At 37.2% G+C, this 23,889-nt stretch overlaps 1 protein-coding gene across 2 annotated transcripts; it reads left to right on the forward strand.

Annotated features, from left to right (window-relative positions):
- Positions 1 to 5,121: 5,121 nt before the first annotated feature.
- Positions 5,122 to 19,846, forward strand: LOC132862335 (sodium-dependent lysophosphatidylcholine symporter 1). Of its 2 annotated transcripts, none has more exons than XR_009650019.1 (14): positions 5,122 to 5,551; positions 6,583 to 6,702; positions 7,954 to 8,078; positions 8,315 to 8,447; positions 8,964 to 9,042; positions 9,898 to 10,085; positions 12,564 to 12,654; positions 13,746 to 13,867; positions 14,154 to 14,237; positions 15,997 to 16,080; positions 16,363 to 16,475; positions 16,700 to 16,843; positions 17,461 to 17,576; positions 19,172 to 19,846. XR_009650019.1 is itself a non-coding variant. In XM_060894308.1 (14 exons), exons 1-14 carry the CDS (start codon positions 5,483 to 5,485, stop codon positions 19,212 to 19,214), a joined length of 1,572 nt encoding a protein of 523 aa, XP_060750291.1. In that variant the 5' UTR covers positions 5,126 to 5,482; the 3' UTR covers positions 19,215 to 19,843. The 2 variants fall into 2 exon arrangements, 1 of the variants encoding a protein (XP_060750291.1); XM_060894308.1 differs by having other exon boundaries at positions 5,126 to 5,551; positions 17,400 to 17,576; positions 19,172 to 19,843.
- Positions 19,847 to 23,889: the final 4,043 nt, after the last annotated feature.

Consider the following 23,889-nt stretch of genomic DNA (forward strand, 5'->3'; position numbering starts at 1 on the left):
TACCATTAATGTCTCTGAAGGGTTTCAATACAACAGCTAAAAAATGATAAGTTAGTTAATGTCTCGTTTTGCATTTTAATCTTTTTGTCTGTTTGGTAAATATAATAGAAAGTATTTGCACATTGAACAACGTGAATGTTTTTATATTTATTATTTATATGAAATAAATATTTTACAAGCTCAAATATGTGCTTATTGTCAGTCGAGTTTGTCAAGAAACGTGAGACTAAAGAGTGTCTGTAAAAACAGGACCCGTGTTTTAGTTTAAATAAAACTTAAAAAAAAATAACTGTATAATCATTACATTTTCTAAACATTTTTTATAATATATATTGTCATTCACACAGACTCCTGGTTTTGGGTTGTCAGTGTTGCCTGCATGTATGTCTGCATGTCCATGAAAATGTCATTGTCACCCGGCAGATCCAAAACCTCCACTCCACTCCTTTACAATACTCTGCTGTCCTGGCCAGACAAGTAGCTCATTCAATGGTTTCTCTCCTGCCTCAATGGAGAGCCCAGAGTCCAGCACTCAGACCAGCATCCTGCCTAAATACAACTGTCATGGATGGCTTGGACATTTCTCTGCTGGAACACCAGATAGAGTTCAGGCAGGTTTTGTTCATGTACTGTCCCATGTTTCTGTCATGTGTATGGTGCCTCCGTTGGAACAAACTCTGGACCCAAATGCAGAGATGAAAGACGGACGGGGTGACCGGGTGACAAGGACTCAGAAAACACAAGACTGCAGGTATAAATAGGGAAGGTAATTAGCGGTGTGCAGATACAGGAATGGGATAAGGATCACAGGAACACAAAACATAAACAAAAACACATGGGACTAGACATAAACAAAACCTGGGTATTGTCCAAGCCTTCCATGACAACACCACACCACCTCGTGAAATTCTCACAAATGTGTCCTCTGCCACCTGATAGACACCCAGCTGTATGTAAAATGTGAAAAGTGTGAATTCCATCAGGGAACCATCGCATTTCTCGGTTACATCATAACATCATGGCCAAACCTAAAGGAGCTGCAACGTTTCCTGGGTATCGCAAATTTCACAATATCACAACTGCTGACCATGCCGGCGTTTTGTGGAGAAGCCTAAAATGCACCCTGTGGTTGCCGTCTCTCGCAATCTAACCCCAGCAGAACGGAATTATCACGTTGGCTTATTTGAGTTTATTTAGTTGAGTTACAGTAGTATAGACTTCCTGTCTGATTAGAACACTGAGCTCTCTCATCTACAGGGTGTTTCAGCTTTCAGACCTTTCGTTCACATTATGCTTTTTGTACCATACGCTGTAAACTCTAGAGACTGCTATGTATGAAATTTCCAGGAGAGCAAAAGTTTGTAAAAACTCAAACCAGCCCATGTGTCACCTGCATCTATCTCATGGTTAAAATCACAGAGATCACATTTTTTCCCCCATTCTGATGATTGATCTAAACAATAACTAAAGCTCTTGATCTGTATCTGCATTTTATGTGCTGCACTTCTGCCACACGATTAGATAACTGCATGAATATGTATCAGAGGTGGGAGTAAGTCACACATGTACAAGTCACAAGTAAGTCTCGTCTTAACCTTCAAGTCTCAAGCAAGTCTGTCAATTTTTGTGAGAGTCAAGTCAAGTCAATTCACTGCTTTATGTCAAGCAATTCAAGTCAAGTTGTAGCTTGAGTCAAACAAGTCACTGGCAAGTCATACAGATGTTTGATGATTTAACTAAATGTATATATTAAACAAAGTTAAATCTACAGTATTTATGGACTATGAGAGTTTTATTTGCAACAAAAAATTATTATATGCATTTATTTTTAAAAGGTGTCCACATACAGGTGAGTTGTAAATACAATAAAAATCTAAAAATGAATAAAAATCAAAACTACAAAGAATAAGATGTAAATGTAGCTGAAATAAGGCCAACATAAAAGCATGAAAAGTTTCAATATGCCTCAAACATGGCAGAAGAACATGGAAAAGTATATATAAAAAAGTACAATGGTTTCTATGCAACCAAATAGCATTTTTTGAACAGGCATTCCCTTTTAATGGGACATGAACACATCCTTAAATTAGATCCTTCCTTTTTAACAACAGAATAACAACAACAATCAATCACGTCAATCAAAAAATGTAAATTATTGAATCACACAAACCTTGAAGTGAATTAACTATTGGAGAGAGAGAGCGAGAGAGAGAGAGAGAGAGAGAGAGAGAGAGAGAGAATGATTGGAGTGAGTGTAATTTATTAATATTAAAGGGATAGTTCACCTAAAAATGAAAATTCTTTCATCATTTTCTCACCCTCATGATGTTACAAACCTGTATAAATTTCTTTGTTTTGATGAACACACGTAGATATTTTGAGGAATGTTTGTAACCAAACCATTCATGAGCCCCATTACATAGAATTATAGTAAGAATACTATACAAGTGAATGGGGCTAATGAAACTATCCCTTTAAATTGAATGTGTGTGCATGCGAGACAAGAATATGGCTGTGCTTGTAACTCTGAGGTTTTTTTATTTTTATATTTAGGTTTTTTTTATATATATATGTGCATCCCCATAAACGATCCATAAGCTTTTCACTTAAAGCACTATAAGTGGTATTGCAAAAAAGCTGACATTTCCACATAAACAATTACACTACATTGTACTTGCAAAAAATTAAATTTGATAGAACTTTGTCACTCAATTGTGAGCGATGTGGTCGCATTATCACCCCACCATGGCTGAATACACGTTCAACAGGTGCATTGATGCAGGGATGGCCGTTACTCGTACCGCTCTTACTTGCCAAAATCCCGGTACCCGATCTTAATTATTTTTGGTGTCACGCCTTCCATGTGTCGTCACGACTGTTAAAGTTTATTAGTTAGTGCGCGCGCTCCCTCTGCTTGCCTGCTGCGTCACGTGGTTAGATTACGCTCTTGCGTGCGTTCAAAAACAAAATTAAAAAAAAAGAAAAAAAAAGTAAAAACAAGTTATTTCGAGTCATTTAACCCAAGTCAGAGTCAAGTCTCAAGTCATGAATGCCAAGTCAAAGTCAAGTCGAGTCTTTTTTTAATATTTGTCAAGCAAGTCTCAAGTCTCAAATTTGCACTTAAGTCCGACTCGAGTCAAGTCATATGACTCGAGTCCCCCATCTCTGATATGTATGTATGTATGTATGTATGTATGTATGTGTGTATCTACAGTATCTATCTATCTATCTATCTATCTATCTATCTATCTATCTATCTATCTATCTATCTATCTGGTAAGCAGTGTTGTAATGTAACGGAGTACAAATACTTCGTTACTGTACTTAAGTAGAAATTTCACGTATCTGTACTTTACTTTGCTATTTAAATTTATGTCAACTTTCAATTTTACTCCACTACATTTCCTAGATAAAATGTATACTTTTACTCCGTTATATTTCCACTAAGCATGTTCGTTACTCGTTACTACAAAATAAAATCAGAAGAAATGTGTGCGACTGCAATAAGGGAGGTTTGGCGAACCACTGCTCCTAGATTGCGTTACGCACATCCGCACGCTCTACGGAGAAGCACAGACACGCGCAGCGTGCACGCGCAGTCAGAGCTGGAGGCATTTATCTATAACGTTAATCGGCGGAAAGCCGCAAAGACGGCAACCAAAAGCAGTGAAATTTCACTATTCTTATTACCAGAGTTGATAGCACAAACAAAATATTAATGCAAACAATTCACTCTCTCTCTCTCTCATTTTCTACCGCTTATCCGAACTACCTCGGGTCACGGGGAGCCTGTGCCTATCTCAGGCGTCATCGGGCATCAAGGCAGGATACACCCTGGATGGAGTGCCAACCCATCGCAGGGCACACACACACACTCTCATTCACTCACGCACTACGGACAATTTTCCAGAGATGCCAATCAACCTACCATGCATGTCTTTGGACCGGGGGAGGAAACCGGAGTACCCGGAGGAAACCCCCGAGAACATGCAAACTCCACACACACAAGGCGGAGGCGGGAATCGAACCCCCAACCCTGGAGGTGTGAGGCGAACGTGCTAACCACTAAGCCACCGTGCCCCACCGTGCCCCATTCATTCAATACTAAATAAAAATAACATTTATTGATTTGGTCTTTGTCTTGTGAATATTTTTTTTTATTAATGACTGCATTAATTAGACACACTGTAGAGAATGCACACATACATGAACTGATTTGATTCAAGACTGGCATCATGCATAAAAATTTGGTGTCCACTTTTGCCATTTAATAATACCATCACTTTTGGCTTACTATATAGTCATATAATATATAATATAAAACTTTTTTTAAATTCTCACTCAGGGCTAAACGTTTCATCCTAAAGATGAAACCCTAGAACCGCCCTTACTCTTATGCCTACCGAAAATCACTGAAATTTTTCTTTTTACTTTTACTTCAAATACTTAAGTACATTAAATATCAGAAAATAACGTTTGATACTTAAGTACAGTAAATATCAGATACTTTAAGACTTTTACTTGAGTAATATTGTAAATGGTAACTTTCACTTCTACCAAAGTCTTTTTCTAGTACGATACTTGTACTTTTACTCAAGTATTGCTTTCTGATACTTTATACTGCTTGTAAGTATTCAGATAAAGGAAAAAAGCTTGTTGTGTTTAGTTAATTGTGTGACTTGCGCTGGTGTGTGGTGTGCATTTCTGGTCGCTGCTCTACAGGTATGCTGTGAAACTTCAAATAGTGTGGAAGCAATGCTGTACAATAGTCCATTTCAATCATATTTTTCCAGGATCACCCAGGCCAAAGAAAACTAGGCTGCAGGCTGGAATTTAAATTACCTTAAATCTGTGTGTGTATTGGCCACATCAACAGGGAGGATTGGCACTGATGTTGGGCATGTGGTCTGATTTATTATTATTATGATGATGATGATGATGATGATTGTTATTTATAAATGTATATAGTATTGTACACACAAGTTGATGCAGCGTGCATTTGTAAATGAGGCTTACCCACATTAGCCAAGTGCAACGGGAAATTGCGCAATAGAGCATTGGCTCCAGTTTAAAAAAAATCCAAACAAGGCATAACTGTTAATCCTATACTGGGGGCGCAACAAGGGGGCGTAAATTTATGGAGTAGAGCATAGATTACCACATCAGGGTGCATTACACTGCTGCGTGAGGACTCGGCTTCAAAAAACAAAGGTGTAACCACCTACTTTGCATTACTTGAAGGTTTCCGCATGCGACTGTACGTTTAAACTCAAATATAAACGACTGGATGTTTCCCTCCATTCACTTTAAAGGATCAAGAAGGCAAATCGCTTCGGAGACGTCATCAAACTTTGTTCAAGGCATGGGGAAGTCTTCTGCACAACTTTTTGTGTAGTTTTCACCACACAATATATTAGAGAGTCATTCAGTGTCGCAGAATTAACCGGTTCAAGACGTCTGGACGAGGACGAGGCGCGTGAGGATGCGCCGGGATTCACACACACAGTGCGCGGAAATGGCGTGTTCTGAGGACCCAAGCTATGACCAACAGGTAATTTCATTACATTTCATTTCGTAAAGTGTTTACTTTGTTTCTTGAATAAAATATAATCTTTATAGTCCCATTTCAGCCCTGTGAAAAATAAATGCCCTTTAAATCTAAAATGTGGTTGGACTGTCCTCAGAAGCACTAAGTGCAACCAGAAGCTTGCTATAATATGATAAAAGGCTTGTGAATCTCTGTTGAGGAATCATGGCACACTGGTCTTTGCAGAACTACTTAAATTCTGACCCATTTGAACGTCTTAAGGCAAGCATTTTGGTTTTGAGTCAGGGTTTTGTCTGGGCCACCCCAAAATTATATAACCCCTCAGATGTTGACTTATTTTTTTCTTGTTGATGACTATCCTGATGCATTAACCAATGACACTTCAGATGGTTGGATATTCTCAAGAATGGTCAATTACATCCCAGAATTCCTTCAACAATAGCAAGTCACTCAGGTCCAGTGGTAACAATACATTGACAAACCTTCATACTGCCACCACGTTTCAATGTAAGTTGAGTGCTGTATTTGCTCTGTCTCAGACACAAGGAAGCATGCACTCTTTCACTTTTGACTCAGCTCTAAAATATTGGCCCAAAAATCTCAGGCATAATGCTTGTGCTTTTTAGGACATGTAAAATGATGTTTGCTCATTTTTTTTTCAAAACTAAGAGGGTAATTACTTTTTGACAGGAGGAAAATTGGTGGCATTAAACTTTTTAAGCACACAACTAGAATGTTTCAGTCCTGCAATATCTTCGAGCAAAGACTAAGGCACTTAGAGCCAAAGATTATTTTGAATATATGTTAAATAATATGAGGTGTAGCAAGAATTTTACAGCAAAGAAAATCCACAAATTATGTTTTCCACAAGACATTTTGTCTTTTTTGTTATGTTTGAATGCTATTAAATGGTCTTTTCAATAAAGCTTTTACGTTTGTCAATAAAATTGCTACCATTGCTAATTTTTATATCTGTAAGCAGCAGTGGAATAAATCCAGATGTAGCATACTGCACAGATGTTCTTCTTTTGCAGAAAGGGTCAGGCATTCCACTTATAAGAAAACTGTGCTACGCCATTGGAGGGATGCCCTATCAAATGACAAGTAATGCCAAAGGCTTTTTCATGCAGATCTTCCTACTGGATGTTGTGCAGGTCAGATGTTGATATGCTTCTTGTAGAGCAGACATTGCAACACAACATACTTCCTGTCTAATAGAGATATGCTATTTTAACACTATGTGAAATCAGTTTATCTGGAGATTTATCTCATGTAAAGAAAAACAGAAATGTTAATTTCCCAGAAGCTGCTCATGGAAACATTGGTCAATTCATTCATTCATTCATTCATTCATTCATTCATTCATTTTCTACCACTTATCCGAACTACCTCGGGTCACGGGGAGCCTGTGCCTATCTCAGGCGTCATCGGGCATCAAGGCAGGATACACCCTGGACGGAGTGCCAACCCATCGCAGACATTGGTCAATTGAAAAAGGGAAATTACTACTACATATTTTGAATATGTTAAACACTATTACTTGTATAGGCAGCACAAAATAATGGATTCAAATTTATGACTGAACAAATCAGCTAAATGTTAACATTTTTATCAAAATGCATTAGGAAAATCTGTGTTAACATGGATGTGGGTTAATGTAGCTCAATACAGTAGGCATTCACTCATTTATTTATCTTTATCTCAAGTAGTTTTGTAAAGCACACATTGACATTATTTCTTTACACTTATAAACACTCGTGCCACTGCAGAAGCTATATACAAGGTGTTATATGGTACATAGCAGCAAAGCAGAGCAACTTTGCAGAAGATTGTTCATTAGTCCTAGCATGTAATAATGCAATTTGGCACTTTTTATGTTAACTTCCTTTGTAACCCTGTGAGACCACATATTGCTAATGAAAATCTGAGAACTTTTAGATAAAATTAAATCAAATATTTTCATTTTATCAAAGATCACTGAAAAATATATGTATCCACTAGGAAGTGGCTTGTGACTTCAATTCATATTGTCTTTCCTAGATATGACCCAGATTTACAGATGTTTAGTTTCTTTCATCTCTGTCTAAAATATTTTTATTTAGTATATAATATATTTAGTTTCCCTTCTAAATTGGGCAATATCTCTCAGAATACACAACTGTAGTACAACCTTTTTAATATCTGATTAGAACAGTAAGATATCAAGGGTATGTCCATGAGCAGGTCTTTAATGACTAGTAAATGCTTCTTACTGCAAATTTGCATTTGTTTATACATCTATACATAAAGTTAACATCTCTGAACACTAAGTACTGTATTCCTATAAATAGCTGAAATATTTTCATTATTATATACACAGTATGTTGATATTCTTTTCAGTCTCAGGTTAAATTTCCATTTTTCAGATGACACCCTTCTATGTGTCTGTAAACCTTTTCCTTGGCCGAGCCTGGGATGCAATCACAGACCCTTTAGTGGGCTACATGGTCAGCAAGAGTGGACGCACATGCATAGGCAAGCTCATTCCCTGGTAAGGAAGAGGGTAAACATTAGAGTACTTCTTGTACTTTATTTCAGAAAATGTTCCCCAATGTTCCTTTGATAGCTTGATTTTTTTTAGACATGTTCTATTTGGAATCTTGGCTTGAGAAAGCATATAGTTGTAACGTCCACAGCTTTTTGTAGGCGGGTGAACAGATACACATAAAACATTTCTCCGGACTTTCTTGCATGTGTTGTTTCTCTGTTTATTTCCTTTTCTACCAGGATTGTATACTCCATGCCTTTGGGAGTGATTGCCTACATCATGCAGTGGTACACTCCCCAGGACAGCATGTCTCCTGTCTTCAGCTTTTGCTGGTACTTTAGCTGGTGCTGTCTCTTTGACACATTAATGAGTGTAAGACCATCACTATAATCATGACCCTTATTCCTGCTGTTACTGCCCCTTCTACAGGGCATGTTTTTGCTGTGGTTGTTGTAGTTACATGTGTACATTTCAATAAAATATTTCATTTTTTTCCTGCTTCAGCTAATGAATCCTATCTAATTTATTTAGGCCAGTTATGCTTTCTCTTACTCCTGTCCACTGATGGTAATTTATGGTGTCTGACAATAAGGCTGTTTTGGTGCCCATTATCCAAATTATATTAGTGTAAAATTATGTAACAATATTTGAAAATATCATTTCAATCAGGAAAACTGAGTTTCTAGGTGACGCTCCTTTTTGCTTCTACATAGCCAATGCTATAAATAGTAATGGTCTCTTAGAACACGGTACAAGTTCTTTTTTGTTCTGTTTTTTAAGACAATTTTTAAACCTATTTATTGTAAGACCTGTTTGCTCATTCAAATAGTAAGAAAAGATGGACACATTACTGTACTACTATACACTGTTTTATCTTTTCTCTTTTAGTGCTACCATGTGCCCTACACTTCCTTAAACATGTTTTTGGGTGGTGATCAAAAAGACCGAGACTCAGCCACTGGCTACAGTAAGATACAACATCCATAATCATTTTTCCCTGGTCTCTTAGCAAATTTTGATGGTTTATAAAATGACTAATGAAATTCGAAGTATGAATAAAAAGTTCCACTCTAAGTCACATGATTACAATCAGTGGGCTTAAAACTTTGTAATGATTTGTTTAATCCTTGACCCCACTCCATCTAATCCTGGCTAACAGAGAGGATGTGAACACATTCAAGCAGTCCAGCAGATTTTAGATGTTCAATACACTTGCTTTGTTAAAATTAATTTCAAACAATTACATTTTATGGTGTTCCTCTGTGTCCTTTTAATAATTAATTTATTATAATTGACCATAATAGTAATATAGACTGACCCATGTTGAGAATACGAGGCACCCTGAATGGAACACTAGTGCATCACAGGGCACCATACACCCACTCAGTAGCAATTGCATTCACCCAATTGTTGGGAAATAGTGAGTTGAATCCTAATGATGCCACAGCCATCACTAGTCATGTGTCTAGAGAGTAATATTGGGAGGGAGCTCTCTCTCTTCACATACAACTTCTTTCAACTTCAGTATGTTTCATGCTACAGTGCTAGTAGTTGAGACAACATCTATAAAATAGAAGTGAATTCTTTAATATAAATGGCCTAGTGGTACACACATGATATAAATGTAAATGTATGTGATATGCATATGATACATGCATATCATATCTGAAGTTCTATCTTAGCAATTCCACAGGAACTATATCTGTTTATCTACGTCTATATTTAATCTGACTGTAGGGTTACTCATACTTATCCGGAGGTTGTTATTGTAAAGTACAAACTTGCTTACATTGTCTCTTCTGTCATTCTGTTCATCCTGCAGGAATGGGAATGGAGATGTTTGCAACATTGGCAGGAGCCACCATTCAGGGACAGATTGTGGGGGTGTATCATGCTAAAAAAGCACAAGCATGCAGTGAGCTCAATGACAGTATTGCACTTACTAGAAACTACTCATCTCTGCTGTACCACAACTCTACAACTCCTTTCACTGCCACACTGCAGGATACGGTCAGGCATGCTTACATAAACTTATCACATGATTTCTTACATTTACATTTACTGCATTTGGCACACACCCATCCAAGGTGACTTACAGAAGTGCTTTGAAGTTTCTATCAGTGAATATATATCGATACTAGACTAAGAATTCTGGCAGCCTAAAACCCCATTGGGAAGCAATATAGCAACAAATGCATAGACAATAATTTTGAAGGTTTAATTTACTTGTCCCATTCACAAGTGAGGCAGATTGGTCTCCAGGCATGAAAACATGAAGAGTTACAGTTGAGTGGTTTGTATACCCTAAAGATACATTACATTTTCTTTGCATTAGTACAAAGTGCTTTTCAGGTTTTTCAATTAACTTTAACTTCCTAAAATTAACTTCAATTTTCAAAATTAATTTTAAATCCCTTCAAACTAAAGGGTGTCACTTGTAGGCTGCCACACACCCTAAATCTGAGCGTTATTAATAAATTGATGACTTTCCGGGAGACTTCCCACTTATTCCAATGATATATCTGCCCAACATGATGCAGCTCTGAATCCACTGCAATTCAGTTTACCTCATATAACCCCATGCAATTTCCTTTAGAGACATGAAAAAATCCGGAGTTTGTGGCATGTGGCATCTGGCATGCGGCACATCTGTTTCTTATTTATAAGTGGTTATTTAACACAAAAGCTATGTGCCAAATGACATACTACACACTATGCACTTATACTATTCTACAGTCTAGTGTATGAAGTTTAGAAGATTAGTATCATCTCAAATAGACCACAAACAGATGTTTATAACCAGAAGTATATGTCATTATGCAAAATGACATCAAATGCTTATAAAGTGATGATGCTAGCTTTAGCAGAATGTGGTAAAATGTTGATGAATAAAAAAAATACCTAAATTACTTTTATTAAATGTATGTAGCTAACATATGGCAGCTAGGATTTAAAAACAAATCAGCTTAGCAAACTACAACTTCTCTTAAATGTGTTTATTTATCTGCATTTGAAAAGTAAAGACTGAACACACAGAACATTGCTTACAAATGAAATAAATACTCTGACATATGCAAATTTGTACAAGAGTACTTGTCTTTGCTTGACATTTAGTGGCACACCCTGAAAGTTGCAAGCCTTGCTGAAGTATAAGTTTCATTTTCTGCACTGTAAACAGTTGCATAGGCAGTAATTAATTTAATCAGATTAATTTTATCTGATAAAATTACAAGCATACAGTCTAGCATGCTTTGGGTGGATACAAGAGAGTAGCAGAAGTGTGATTTACCATCAAGCCATCATACTATTTTAATAATATTAGGGAAAGTTTTGTATGTTATTGACCATTTATGACCATCACTCAAACGTAATTATTGTGCAAAAAATATTATCTGACCTACAATCTATACAATATACAATCAGCCATATGATTGCCATATGTGTGTACTCTAATCTGTCAAAAAAGCGTCTGAAAGTAAACCTACTGTTATGGCTGCTATGGAAAAAATAGATATGAAGGAAAATATAGAGGCTGTTAGAGATACTTAAGTATCCACTGTACAGATTTGCATACTCTCACACGTAAACTTAAACATAAACAGTTTAAACACTGTAAAAACTCAAAATGTTCTAATAATACACTGACCTTTGCAGCATATTTACATAAAATTTACATTTGTTTATATAGCAGATGCTTTTATTCAAAATATGTGAGACAAATTGAGTTTATGCACAGAGCTGTCTTAAGAGACGTGAAAACCTCACAGACATTGCAGCAATACATGTAATGGTCCATGTGCCACAAAGAGCATATAATGTTTAACTGCACAATAAATAAAGTATGGCTGAAAACAGGGGTTAAAACATTTTATTTACTGAGCCACATTACATTTAGTTCGGTGTCAAAAGGGATGGACCAAACAAATCGGTTTAGTAAACAGCAACTTCTCTTAAATTTATCTGTATTTGAAATGTAAAGACTGAACACACAGTACGTTGCTTACAAAACAACAATTTTTCCTAATATGTTTGCTTTCCATAAGTATTTATTCTTTAAATGAACATAATTAGCATTCCATGGCATTAAGCTACATACACAAACATTATATTGAAGTAAGGGGAATTAATATAGTTTGCAAAATTATTTAAAAAAAAACCAACTTGAAGATTAAGAATGCATTGGTGTGAAAACCCCTAAATTTGTTATTTATTTAAAAAATGTTTACAGTGTTTTGTTTCAATACATTAAAACCTTTTTTGTAGTAGCTGTTCATGACTCTTAGTTTATTGCTGTATTTTGACTACTAGTGATAAAACACAGACTAGCGCCTTTGTAGGAGCTAGTTTTAAAGGGCTTCTACATTCAAGCTGACTACATCTATTGTCAGATTGTGTCAAACAATTTAAAACTTTTTTTTACATTCACATTTCTATCATTTAAGATCATGACTTGAAGGAGTAGTTTCAGTGTGTGTTGTACTTCAACAGAGGAGAGCTTATTTGATTGCTGCATTGGTGTTAGGAGGTTTCTACTTTCTGTGCTGCCTTGTGCTGTTTCTTGGAGTGAAGGAGCAACTGGGTAAGAATAAACGTTTTAATATGGAATAAACAATTTTGCTAAATATCTAATTGTCATTCACTGTTGTATGCAGTTTTATGCCGTTTTGGCACCCCTCTATGCTGCATAATAATTTGCTCTGTCTTTATAAGAAAAGGTTGTGTTGATATGTCATTTTGTTCCTAGAGAAAAATGACAAAAATGAATGTACTGAGTTGAATTACAGAATTGCAACACAAAATTGATTTGCAACACAAAATTGCAATTTGTTTGGCTCGATTAAGATTACACTGCAAACACAGGTGCAATCAATCATGAAAAAGGATATTTAAGGTAGCTAATTGTTAGTCTGTTTTTCCCTGATTCTCTACTAGAAAGTAGCAACATGGGAACCTCAAAAGAACTCCCTAATGTCCTAAGAACTAGGATAATTTGTCAATATGAATTAGGAGAAGGATACAAGTTATCACAAAGGTTTAAGGTCTCTGTCTCCAAAGTCAGAAATATAGTTAGAAAATGGAAGGCCACAGGACCAGTCTTTATGAGGGAAAGATATGGTAGTACGAGAAAAATATCTGAAAGGCAGAGGCGAGGAATGGAAGAATGGTGACAGACAGGTACAGACCAATTCCAAAGAGCTTCAAGAACATCTTGCTGCTGATGGTATCATTGTACATCGTTCCACAGTCCAGTGCACTTGAAAGGCTCAACAGAAGGGTTATGGGTAAAAAGCTGTTTCTGCGTCTTCTGAGGTATGCAAAGGCTCATCTGGACAAGCCAGAATTATTTTTGACTAATGTACTGTGGACAGATGAAACTAAGATAGAGTTATTTGGTCACAACCAAAAGTGCTTTGCATGGCAGAAAAAGAACACAGCTTTCCAAGAGAAGAACTTGCTCCCTACTATAAAAGTTGGTGGAGGGTTTATCATGTTATGGGGCTGTGTGGCAAGCACAGGTGATGGAAACCTTATTAAAGTTCAGGGTCGCATGGATTCCACTCAGTATCATAAAATTCTTAAGAACAATGTGCAGAGTTCCTGGGAGTACAGAACATTTTTTGCATAAAACTGTAAAATAATCTATTTTTAATCTTGTTGTTTCTTTATCAGCTCCATTGAGTAAACTGGATCGCATGCAAGTGTCATACCTGACTGGTATGAAAATGGTTGTGAGACATAATCCATATGTTCGACTCGTGTTGGGATTTCTCTTTTCTTCAGTTGCTTTTCAGGTCAGAACCTTGAAAATAATGTTGTTTTTGTAGTACATTGCACTTGTATTGTGATGAAAACTAGCACTTGCCACCTGTGTGTTTTCCATGTTGTGATGCATTAGAGGTATGAATATAGCATTAAGATGCATGGGCCCCATTAGCTACAGTATACAAAGTTAAAAAAAAACTCTTATATGAATGTTTACTGTTTCACATTGGGAGTTTTTTCCATCCATCCATCCATCCATCCATCCATACCTCCCTCCCTCCCTCCCTCCCTCCCTCCCTCTCTTCCTTTCTTCAGATGGCCCAGGGAAACCTAGCTCTCTACTGTACACATGTAGCTGGATTGGGGGCTTACTTCCAGCACCTTGTACTCATATTACTGGTAAGTGTATGCTTATACATCAGTTTCACCAGGTTTACATTTAGCTATACTATAGCTGAAGCATCGGAGTCAAAGACAAAGCTGGAATATACATCAAAGCAATTTGAGGAACATGAAAAGAAATTGTTCATGTGGTTTTGACACAACCTGTAATTCAGTCCCCTCTGAAAATATTGGAACAACATGGGCAATTCTTTTGTTTCTGTTATATACTGATTACATTTGAGTTTGATATCAAATGATACTTCCTAATTTATATCTAAATATGATCAAAAACATCTATATTGGTGAGCAAAAACAGCACATAGTCAAAGTAAATTAAAGTAAATAACACTTAATATTTGGTTGGAAGAAAGGTCATGTTTTTCATGTTGGCAGTGAGTTTTCATTGTCTTGCTGCATGTTAAAGTTCCTCCTAATGAGATTGGATGTATTACTCTGTAAAAGAAGACAATGTTTCTGTAAAATTCTAAATTCCTTTTGCTGCTACCATTATAAATAATAATTGGTGAGTCTGTATCTGAAGCAGCTTTGCAAGCCCAAGATATGACATTACCTCCACCCTGTTTGGTGGGCTTGTATGTTTTGGATGATGAGCAGATTCTTACTTGGCTGTCCTGTTCGATGTCTGGTTGTTAGTCCACCAGTGGTTTCTTTCAGAACATTTCAAAAGGTTTTATTGTTCATGCCCAATGCTTTTGCAAAGGCTCTGCTTGCTTTTCTCTCTTTTCTTCATCTGCATCTGCATATGCTTGTCTTTCTCCCGTAGACAGCTCTCTGATCTTTAAAGTGGTTTACCCTTTTGTCCGCATAAAATTCAGGACCAATGACTGAACGTACATTCTATACATAAGGCGTCAATTTGTAGGATCATAATTCTGTACAACAGTACAGGAGCAATATTGTCTAATGCATAAGCGTCATAGATGATTGACTCCCATGTCTTGAATTTTGTTTTTGATCAGTTATGTAAGTAATATAAATATAAAGTAAGACAGAATGAGAACGATTAATAACAGATTAAGCCTTCAGCACATGTATAATATGTTTTGGCTTGTCCACAGTCATTTGTTTTGACAATGTCTCAGTGAAGATAGTATTATGTGGACAATTAATTTAGACAACTTACAGTAGACCATGAATTTCAACAATGTTTTTGTAACTTAAAGACAAATTATGAATATAGAAAATGTTGACATGTGGATGTTATGTCACTGAACATATATGTACATTTTGAGTCACAAATCATGACATACAGTATATTGAATTCATAAGTCTTCCAGAATATGCATTTCTGTGCAGAATGTAAAGTAAATCAAAAGTTCATAAACATTAGAAATATTCCTTGCAGTGTGTGTGCATTAGTGAGGTTTAGTTTTCTTCGAAATGCAGGAAGCAGTGTTTACCCCATACTGTCAGGTATGATTTAAGGAAGGCACTCCTATACATTGGGAAACATGAATCCATTACTTTTTCTTACACATTGAGCTTGATATGGCTGTACTCAATGCCACATTTTTAGAAATAACAACAGGCCTGTATGACCATTTTCTTCTGTTGTTTTCTGCACATTTAGGAATTGAGCCTAAGCATTTTGCAGTGTGTGTGTTATGTTTAGGTCTGTAGTATTGAGGTATTGTAAGTCTATGCCTTTGAAATAATAATAAAATAAAAACTGAAAGTTACAAAAATATATACCTTTTTGCCTTTATTTGTTTAGTATTACTAATTAATATTACACCTCTCATTTTGTGTGCAGTTGGCAGCCACTTTGTCCATTCCATTATGGCAGATGTTACTGGTCAGGCTGGGCAAGAAGACCACTATCTTCATTGGACTAACAGTAAGATTATGTTCTCTCCTAATTTTTACATTATTAAGATGAACACAATGCAGTAAGTTGGCTAAAATGTATCTGATAAATGAGCTAAATCATAAGTGCTAAACACTTTAATTATACCAAAAACACAACAGCAAATTTACAAACACAAAAGCAAATTCAGAGACACAACTGCTGTTGTTTATTGTTGTTTTACACATATATGGCACACCACAAAAAAATCTCCACACATTTTAAAATCAAGTAATTAATTCAGTATTTTTATGTTCCTATATTTCCATGCAGACTTACATTCCTGCTCTCATTATCATATCCTGTGTAAAGGGTACTTTTCTCATCTTTGCCCTGGTGGCCATTTTGGCTGGTGCCAGTCTAGCCTCTATCTATTTACTGCCCTGGTAAGTTCAAGTTGGACATCATCTTTTAATCTTCATCTGGGAGAGAGTCCAATAATCAAAAACAAAACAGAAAGAATGTAATATAATAGTCTCCCTGTTTGAAGAGGTCTGATGCCTAGCATGCCAGTCCATGAAAATGTTTCAGCATAATGTATCAACCAATAAAGATAAAGAATAATCTTTTTTGTTTTATTTTTCATTTAGACCTGCTTGTCTATTTTCAGGTCAATGCTGCCGGATGTGGTAGATGACTTTAAGGTAAAGAACCCAACATGCAGCGATCTGGAGCCCATGTTTTACTCTTGCTATGTATTTTTTAACAAGTTTGGCGGAGGAGTGTCACATGGTGTCTCTACACTTGCACTACAGTAAGGATTTATTTATTAAATACATTTAGGGGATTTATTTAATATGACCTGGTACATTGCACAGAAGCTTCCTGTTTTTTATTTAGGTGATGAAAAAATTTATATAGGTGACAGGCCATCACACGGTAAATGATTTGATATTTTTTATATAAATCTTAAAAATGCTTTCCTGAACTTTATTATCTTTTGCATTCTTTCAAACCACAAGTACAATTAAATCATTTTAAAATCTGGTTACTCTCAAAAGTTAAAAGTTTAACACCCAGTTTGTGAATACAAATTGACTGGGCTTATGTATGTAACTGTCCAACAACTTTGTAGCCTGCCACGTTTCTTCATGTTTTATGGCAAATATGATATTAACTCCTGTTTAGATCTTTATTATATTACTTGTGCCCCCCTCCTAGATAGCTTCTATACCAAATCTAACCAATGAGAGCATTGTTTTCTTGATTTATTCATTATAGAATTAGACTACAGATGGAAAATGGTAGATCTACATGTGATCACTGTTTTAAAGCGAATGAAATACTTTACACATGAATCACCTCCTCAGCTTTGCAGGGTACAAGCCTGGTGCTTGTAGGCATGATTCTGCAGTGATCACCACATTACAGGTCCTGTTTGCCCCAGTGCCCATCTGTCTGCTGCTGATAGGCATGGTGTTCTTCTGCCTTTACCCCATAAATGAACAACGACGCTGGCAGATCCAGGCCAAACTGCAGAATGCGGGGTAAGTGTGCCCATAGTGGGGGGTGGGGGTGTGTGTGGGTGGGTTGGTGTACATAAGTACACAAATATTGGTAATTAATCTTTTCAGGTCTGATTCTTATCTATACCTAGAGTTTCAAGATACCATTATCTAAAAAAAAATTAATAAGATGCGTCAAATGCTGCATATCGCATTGACCAATTATGTTATTCATAAGTGGGGGAACTGAATCTAATGTAGACAACTCTACTATTTACAGACAAAAACTGAATGTGAGAGTACACTAATAAATTCAGCTAAATACAAGTCCAAAGGATCAGGCCAGTATCACTGGCAATACGGAAATTCTGAGCTAGATCAGTTCTGTACGGAAGCGTATTGCATTCACTTGAGGAAAAAAAATCTACTCTGTTTTTCTGAATTAACGAGTTAATTATCTCAGAATTATGAGAATTTTTCATGAATAAAAAAAATCTACTCTTTTTCTGAATTAACGACTTAATTATCTCAAAATTATGAGAATTTTTCAGGAAAAAAATTTTTGCTCTGTTTTTCTGAATTAACGACTTAATTATCTCAAAATTATGAGAATTTTTCAAGAATAAAAAGTTTTTTGCTCTGTTTTTCTGAATTAACGACTTAATGTGGATTGCATGGAAGTAAACATGTCCCACCTTTCAAGTTTAATCCGGTTTTATTTTACTTTGGGTTTGAGACATTGGGAGATACTGCTGTCTTTAAGTAATATAAATGGTATTGTTATTAGTGCGTCAACTTTGCGCAGACACCTCAAGACTTTGCGCCTGTTCAGACGAAAAGAACATTCTGATCTGCTTGACATTGCTGTATTGACATTGCATTGCGGATATAAGAAGATGCATCTGAAATGCATTCAGGTTGGCTATGTGGTGACCCAAGAGACAATCAGGCAATTGTTGAAAATACTGGATCCCCATGGAGTGCAACTGAGGCGCCGGAATCGTCTTCGGCGACGTTTGTATCATAATCCAGGCCCGAACTTTTTATGGCATGTTGATTCATATGATAAACTCAAACCATATGGGATCTGCATCAATGGTGCAATCGACGGGTTTTCACGAATGGTGATACGGCTACCGTGAAGCATACCATATCGGTTCAACTGATCCTGGAGAAACACAGCAACGTCAAGCAGATCAGAATGTTCTTTTCGTCTGAACAGGCGCAAAGTCTTGAGGTGTCTGCGCAATAACAATACCATTTATATTACTTAAAGACAGCAGTATCTCCCAATGTCTCAAACCCAAAGTAAAATAAAACCGGATTAAACTTGAAAGGCGGGACATGTTTACTTCCATGCAATCCACATTAAGTCATTAAAACTTTTTATTCATGAAAAATTATCTCATAATTTTGAGATTAATTCAGAAAAACAGAGCAAAACAATTTTTTTTCCTGAAAAATTCTCATAATTTTGAGATAATTAAGTCGTTAATTCAGAAAAACAGAGTAGATTTTTTTCCTCAAGTGAATGCAATACGCTTCCGTAGTTCTGAGTGCTGAGACTAAAAACACAAACATTTTTATTTAACAAGATTCATCATTATGTGATTGTTGTGTCTACTTCTTTTCTACAGAGCAGAAAATAAAGCAGAGACAAGAGAGGAGATGTTTCTTTGAAGAATTCATGCCTGATCACAAGTCACTTATTTATCTTAAATACATTTTCCTTTTAATAGCTCTTGTATACTATCTGTGCAGGATCTGTATAGCTTTACTAAAGTGTCATTCAAGAATTTACCAGTGTTTTCAAGGTTTATTATCCATATTATCCAAACTATGTTTCAGTAAAAAAGAATGCAACCTTAATTAAACATACTTGACTGGCATATGCTGGCACTTGTTTGTGACTGTAAGTGAGTGTAAATAGATTCTAAATTGAGATTAGTGTAATAAAGGATTGCATGCTTATAATTCATGAATTTTGAAATGATCATCAGATATATTAGGTAACAGCCTATACAGCATATACATTTCTAGAAAGGAGTAGAAATAAAGCACGTTAACTCCATTTTAAAAATATAAATGTAAAAAAATTTAAAATATAAATATTAAAATAATTCAAATAAAGAAAACCTTTATTTAAAAACCAAGGATTATGAGTACAACAGGCACATACTGTATATTTGCTTATAACAGTCTATATGTAATATTACACATACATTATAACATACATGATTAAGCCCAATTTATTATTATTTTTATTTATGTTTTTTTAATGTTTTTTTTAATTCCAACTCCTCTTTTTTAATTTAGATCTGGAAGGTGAACTTTTGTTTCTTGAAATGTCTTATATTGTAAACAGAATAAACATTATATTGTATTTTCAAAAATAAATGTTTTCTTATTTATTACAAAGTTGCACAAGTATATTATTCAATCTAGTGTGTAAATATTGTAAAACAAAGCCAAATCATAATCTTCTTACCAAAAATTCAGCATTTGTTGCATATGTAATTTTTTTTCCTGATGCCTGGTCATGCTCCCCTTAAATTGTTCATTTTACAAGAAGTAGCTACTTTTATATAGAAAAAATTGATGCTACTTGCTTGGTTGGAAATCTACGGGAAATGCATTAATAGTTCCACTTCTTTGTATTGCGGTCCTAAAACTGTGAGCTTAGTAAATGTATGAGGAACTACAAGGTCCTACAGTATAACTATGGGCCTGGCACAGAGCTGCAGCAATCTCATAGTGAGTTGTAGGCTCACATTTTATTGGGGGTGGTGTAGAGCAGTGGTCCCCAACCTTTTTTTCGACGCGGACCGTTCAATGTTTGATTTTTTGATGTTTGATGAATTTTACCACGGCCCACTGGGGGTGGGGGGTGGCGGCTATACAATTAAATTAAAATTAATAATTTTAATTGTATTTAAACATGCCTTTTTAACTCACTACAACGCTAAATCAATGAGAACCCTGAGCTTGTTTCTTTGCAACGAGATGGTTCCATCTGGGGTAATAGGAGACAATGACACCCGAAGTGTGTTGCTTTTGTCCAGTTTATTCCGTTGTTTTGTTTTGGTTGCTGTCACTGCAGAAAACCCCGCTTCATAGCATGTCGCAAATGGCAATAGGGATTTAAGTGCTGTGGTGGCAATCTCAGGGTATTCCGCCATGACTTTAATCCAGAACACCGGCAGAGTTTCTAATTTTCTAACGACGTCTGTTTCGTACTAATTTTTGCTAATTTGTGGGTTAAATTTGAGCAAACACAATATACACGTACACCAAGCACTGTTAAACATGAGAAAGTACCGGTGAACAGAGATAAGAGCGATACACACCTTCTCTCCACCAAAGCTACAACGCCACTGCCGCTTGCAGCCGCTCAGCTCCAGACGTCACCTAAACCCGACCCGATATCATGATATTTTGCGCATGCGCGGTATTGGTGCGGCTTTAGGTGATGTCTCTCAGCTCCCGGTTAACCTCTCGTCCATGGAAAGTCGCACAAACCCGAGAGAAATACACCACAGTAAATAAAATGGAAAAATTTAATGTTACTTGGGCGGCCCGGTACCATTTGGTCCACGGACCGGTACCGGTCCGCGGCCCAGGGGTTGGGGACCACTGGTGTAGAGCATCAAAGATACCACAGTGGATTTTCACTACACTGTTTTCCCCCACTTACAACTCGAAATCATGTGATCACAGGAAGTCCTGACGGCAGTGAATTTCTATCGACTCATAAGACCAAAGCTCATGACTTTGCAGGTCAAAGTTCATGTAGATAAATCCATAAACCCCAAAGCAAAATTAGCTGTTATATTGCATGTCAGCAAATTGTCTTTTCTAACAAATTAATTAGGGGTCAAGCCCCGAAGGGGCGTAGACACCTATTGTTATCGTTAGCTTTCTTCTTCTTCTTCTTCTTCCTCTTCCGCCATTGAAGTCAATGGCAGCCCATAGAACCGTATGTAGGAAAGTTATGTAATTTGGCACACATGTAATAGGCCAGTCTTAGAAGTTACTATAGCAACTTTGGTGTGTCTAGCTCAAACCCTCTAGCGCCACCAACAGTCCAAAAATCCAATTATGTTCATGTTCAGAACTGCTGACTCGTAAGGCCTAGAGACAAAATTCTGAGAATCAGAATACAGCAAAAAGAAGACACACACACACACACACACACACACACACACTCACACACACACAGACACACACACTCACACACACTCACACTTACACACACAAACGTCTTGTTGTGGCTCAGGCTGAGTCCGACGATCCCAAAAATATCATAGTGAAACCTACTGTACTTCCTGTCCGCCACTTTGAATTACACACACACTTACACACACACACAGACACACACACTCACACTTACACACACTCACACACACACACTTACACACACACTCACACTTACACACACACTCAACACTTACACACTCACACTTACACACACACGCACACTCACACACACACACACACTTATCACACACACTTATCACACACACTTAGGGGCATAGACACCTATTGTTATCGTTAGTTTTCTTATTATTAGCATGCAACGTTTCGTGACAGCACCACCTAGTGGCCACGAAATTTTAAAAACAGCTATTTTTGCTTATAACTACTGCAAACTTGAGTCTAAAATCATGAAGGAGGTGTTGTTAGACTCCTTGAGGCATGCTGAGTCAAACGATACCAAACGGTTTTCGGACGGCCATTTTGTGTTTCGGCCATTTTGAATTTTCACGTTAAGTTCAGTATTTTTTTACGAATACAATGCCATATCGCTACAAAACTTGGTATGGTTCATCAGCGACATGTTCTGAGCGCATCTGATCGGCTTGACCCCGGTATCGCTGCTTGCAGCTATATTTATATTTGTGATCGTTTGAAAAAGCATACCTTTTCACAAATCACAGTAGAAATCAGAATCAGATTTTGCTCACTCTGGAGAAGTACAGGTCTTGGAGAGTGGGGAGAGTTGTGCCAATGGTTCGTTCAGCAGTCCGGACTACCCTCTGTAGTCTTCTGAGGTCAGATTTGGTAGCTGAGCTGAACCAAACAGTAACTGAGGTGCAGAGGGTGGATTCAATTATGGCAGTGTAGAACTGTTTCAGCAAATCCTGTGGCAGGTTGAACTTCCCCACTGGCAAAGGAAGTACAACCTCTGCTGGGCCTTTTTCACAATGGAGTCTATGTGAATGTCCCACTTCAGGTCCTGGGAGATTGTGGATCCCAGGAATCTGAATGACTCCACTGCTGTCACAATGCTGTCCATGATAGCAAGTGGGGGGAGAGCAGGGGGGTTTCTCCCGAAGTCCACTATCTTCTCCACTGTTATGCTGTTTGAGCGTGTTCAGCTCCAGGTTGTTAAGACTGCACCAGACAGCCAGTCGTTCAACCTCCAGTCTGTAGGCAGACTCATCACCGTCCTGGATGAGACCGATCAGTGTGGTATCTGCAATTTTCAGGAGCTTGACAGAGGGGTCATTAGAGGTGCAGTCATTTGTGTACAGGGAGAAGAGCAGTGGGGAGAGGACACAACCCTGAGGGGTGCCAGTGCTGATGGTGCGGGTGCTGGTGATGAGTTTTCCCAGTCGCACTAGCTGCTGCCTGTCTGTCAGAAAGCTGGTGATCCACTGACAGACAGAGGAGGGCACGTATTCTCGTATTCAGAGGAGGGCACGTATAATCAAGTTTATTGGCTGAAGGTTGTGGGTACCAGCGGCAGGGGGTATCGGTATCCCATGGTAATGGCATCGAGGCCCCAATAGGCAATACATGGTTGTAAGCTCATGTCTTTCTTTTTCACAAAGAAAAATGTGGAGGGTCTGAGGAGGGCCTGCATTGAGGTCCTCCTTGATATAGCATTCCATTGCCTGGGTTTCAGAGACTGCCAGAGGGTAAATCCCAATTGGGTGGTATGTTGTTGGTCAGGAGTTCATTCGCAAAATCCCATTGCAGGTGGGGTGGTATTTTTTACCAGTTTGACCTATCAGTGGTTTAAACTCTGCATTTATGATTTTGTCTTTGATACAGACAAACCCTCTGGTAGGCGTTCTTGTTTTGGCCAATTGTAGTGAAGGGGTTCTGTTTTCTGTGGCTTTTTGTGTTCCTGAGCTCCCCAGTGCATTCTGTCTTTTGGCAAATATAGCATGCATTTGAGTTGGCCATACCTAATGTTTTTTGCTATATCCCCGAGGAAAGTGTTTTGATTTTTCAGCATTATGATAATTTGCCTCACTCCATATTGAGAGTTAACAGCAACAGATTGCCACACCTGAAATCAACTCTAGACCTAACACCTTAACAACAAAGGCTACCCCATCCCACCCAT

The sequence above is a fragment of the Tachysurus vachellii genome, chromosome 19 (genome assembly GCF_030014155.1).
Source record: "Tachysurus vachellii isolate PV-2020 chromosome 19, HZAU_Pvac_v1, whole genome shotgun sequence".
Classification (NCBI taxonomy): Eukaryota; Metazoa; Chordata; class Actinopteri; order Siluriformes; family Bagridae; genus Tachysurus; species Tachysurus vachellii.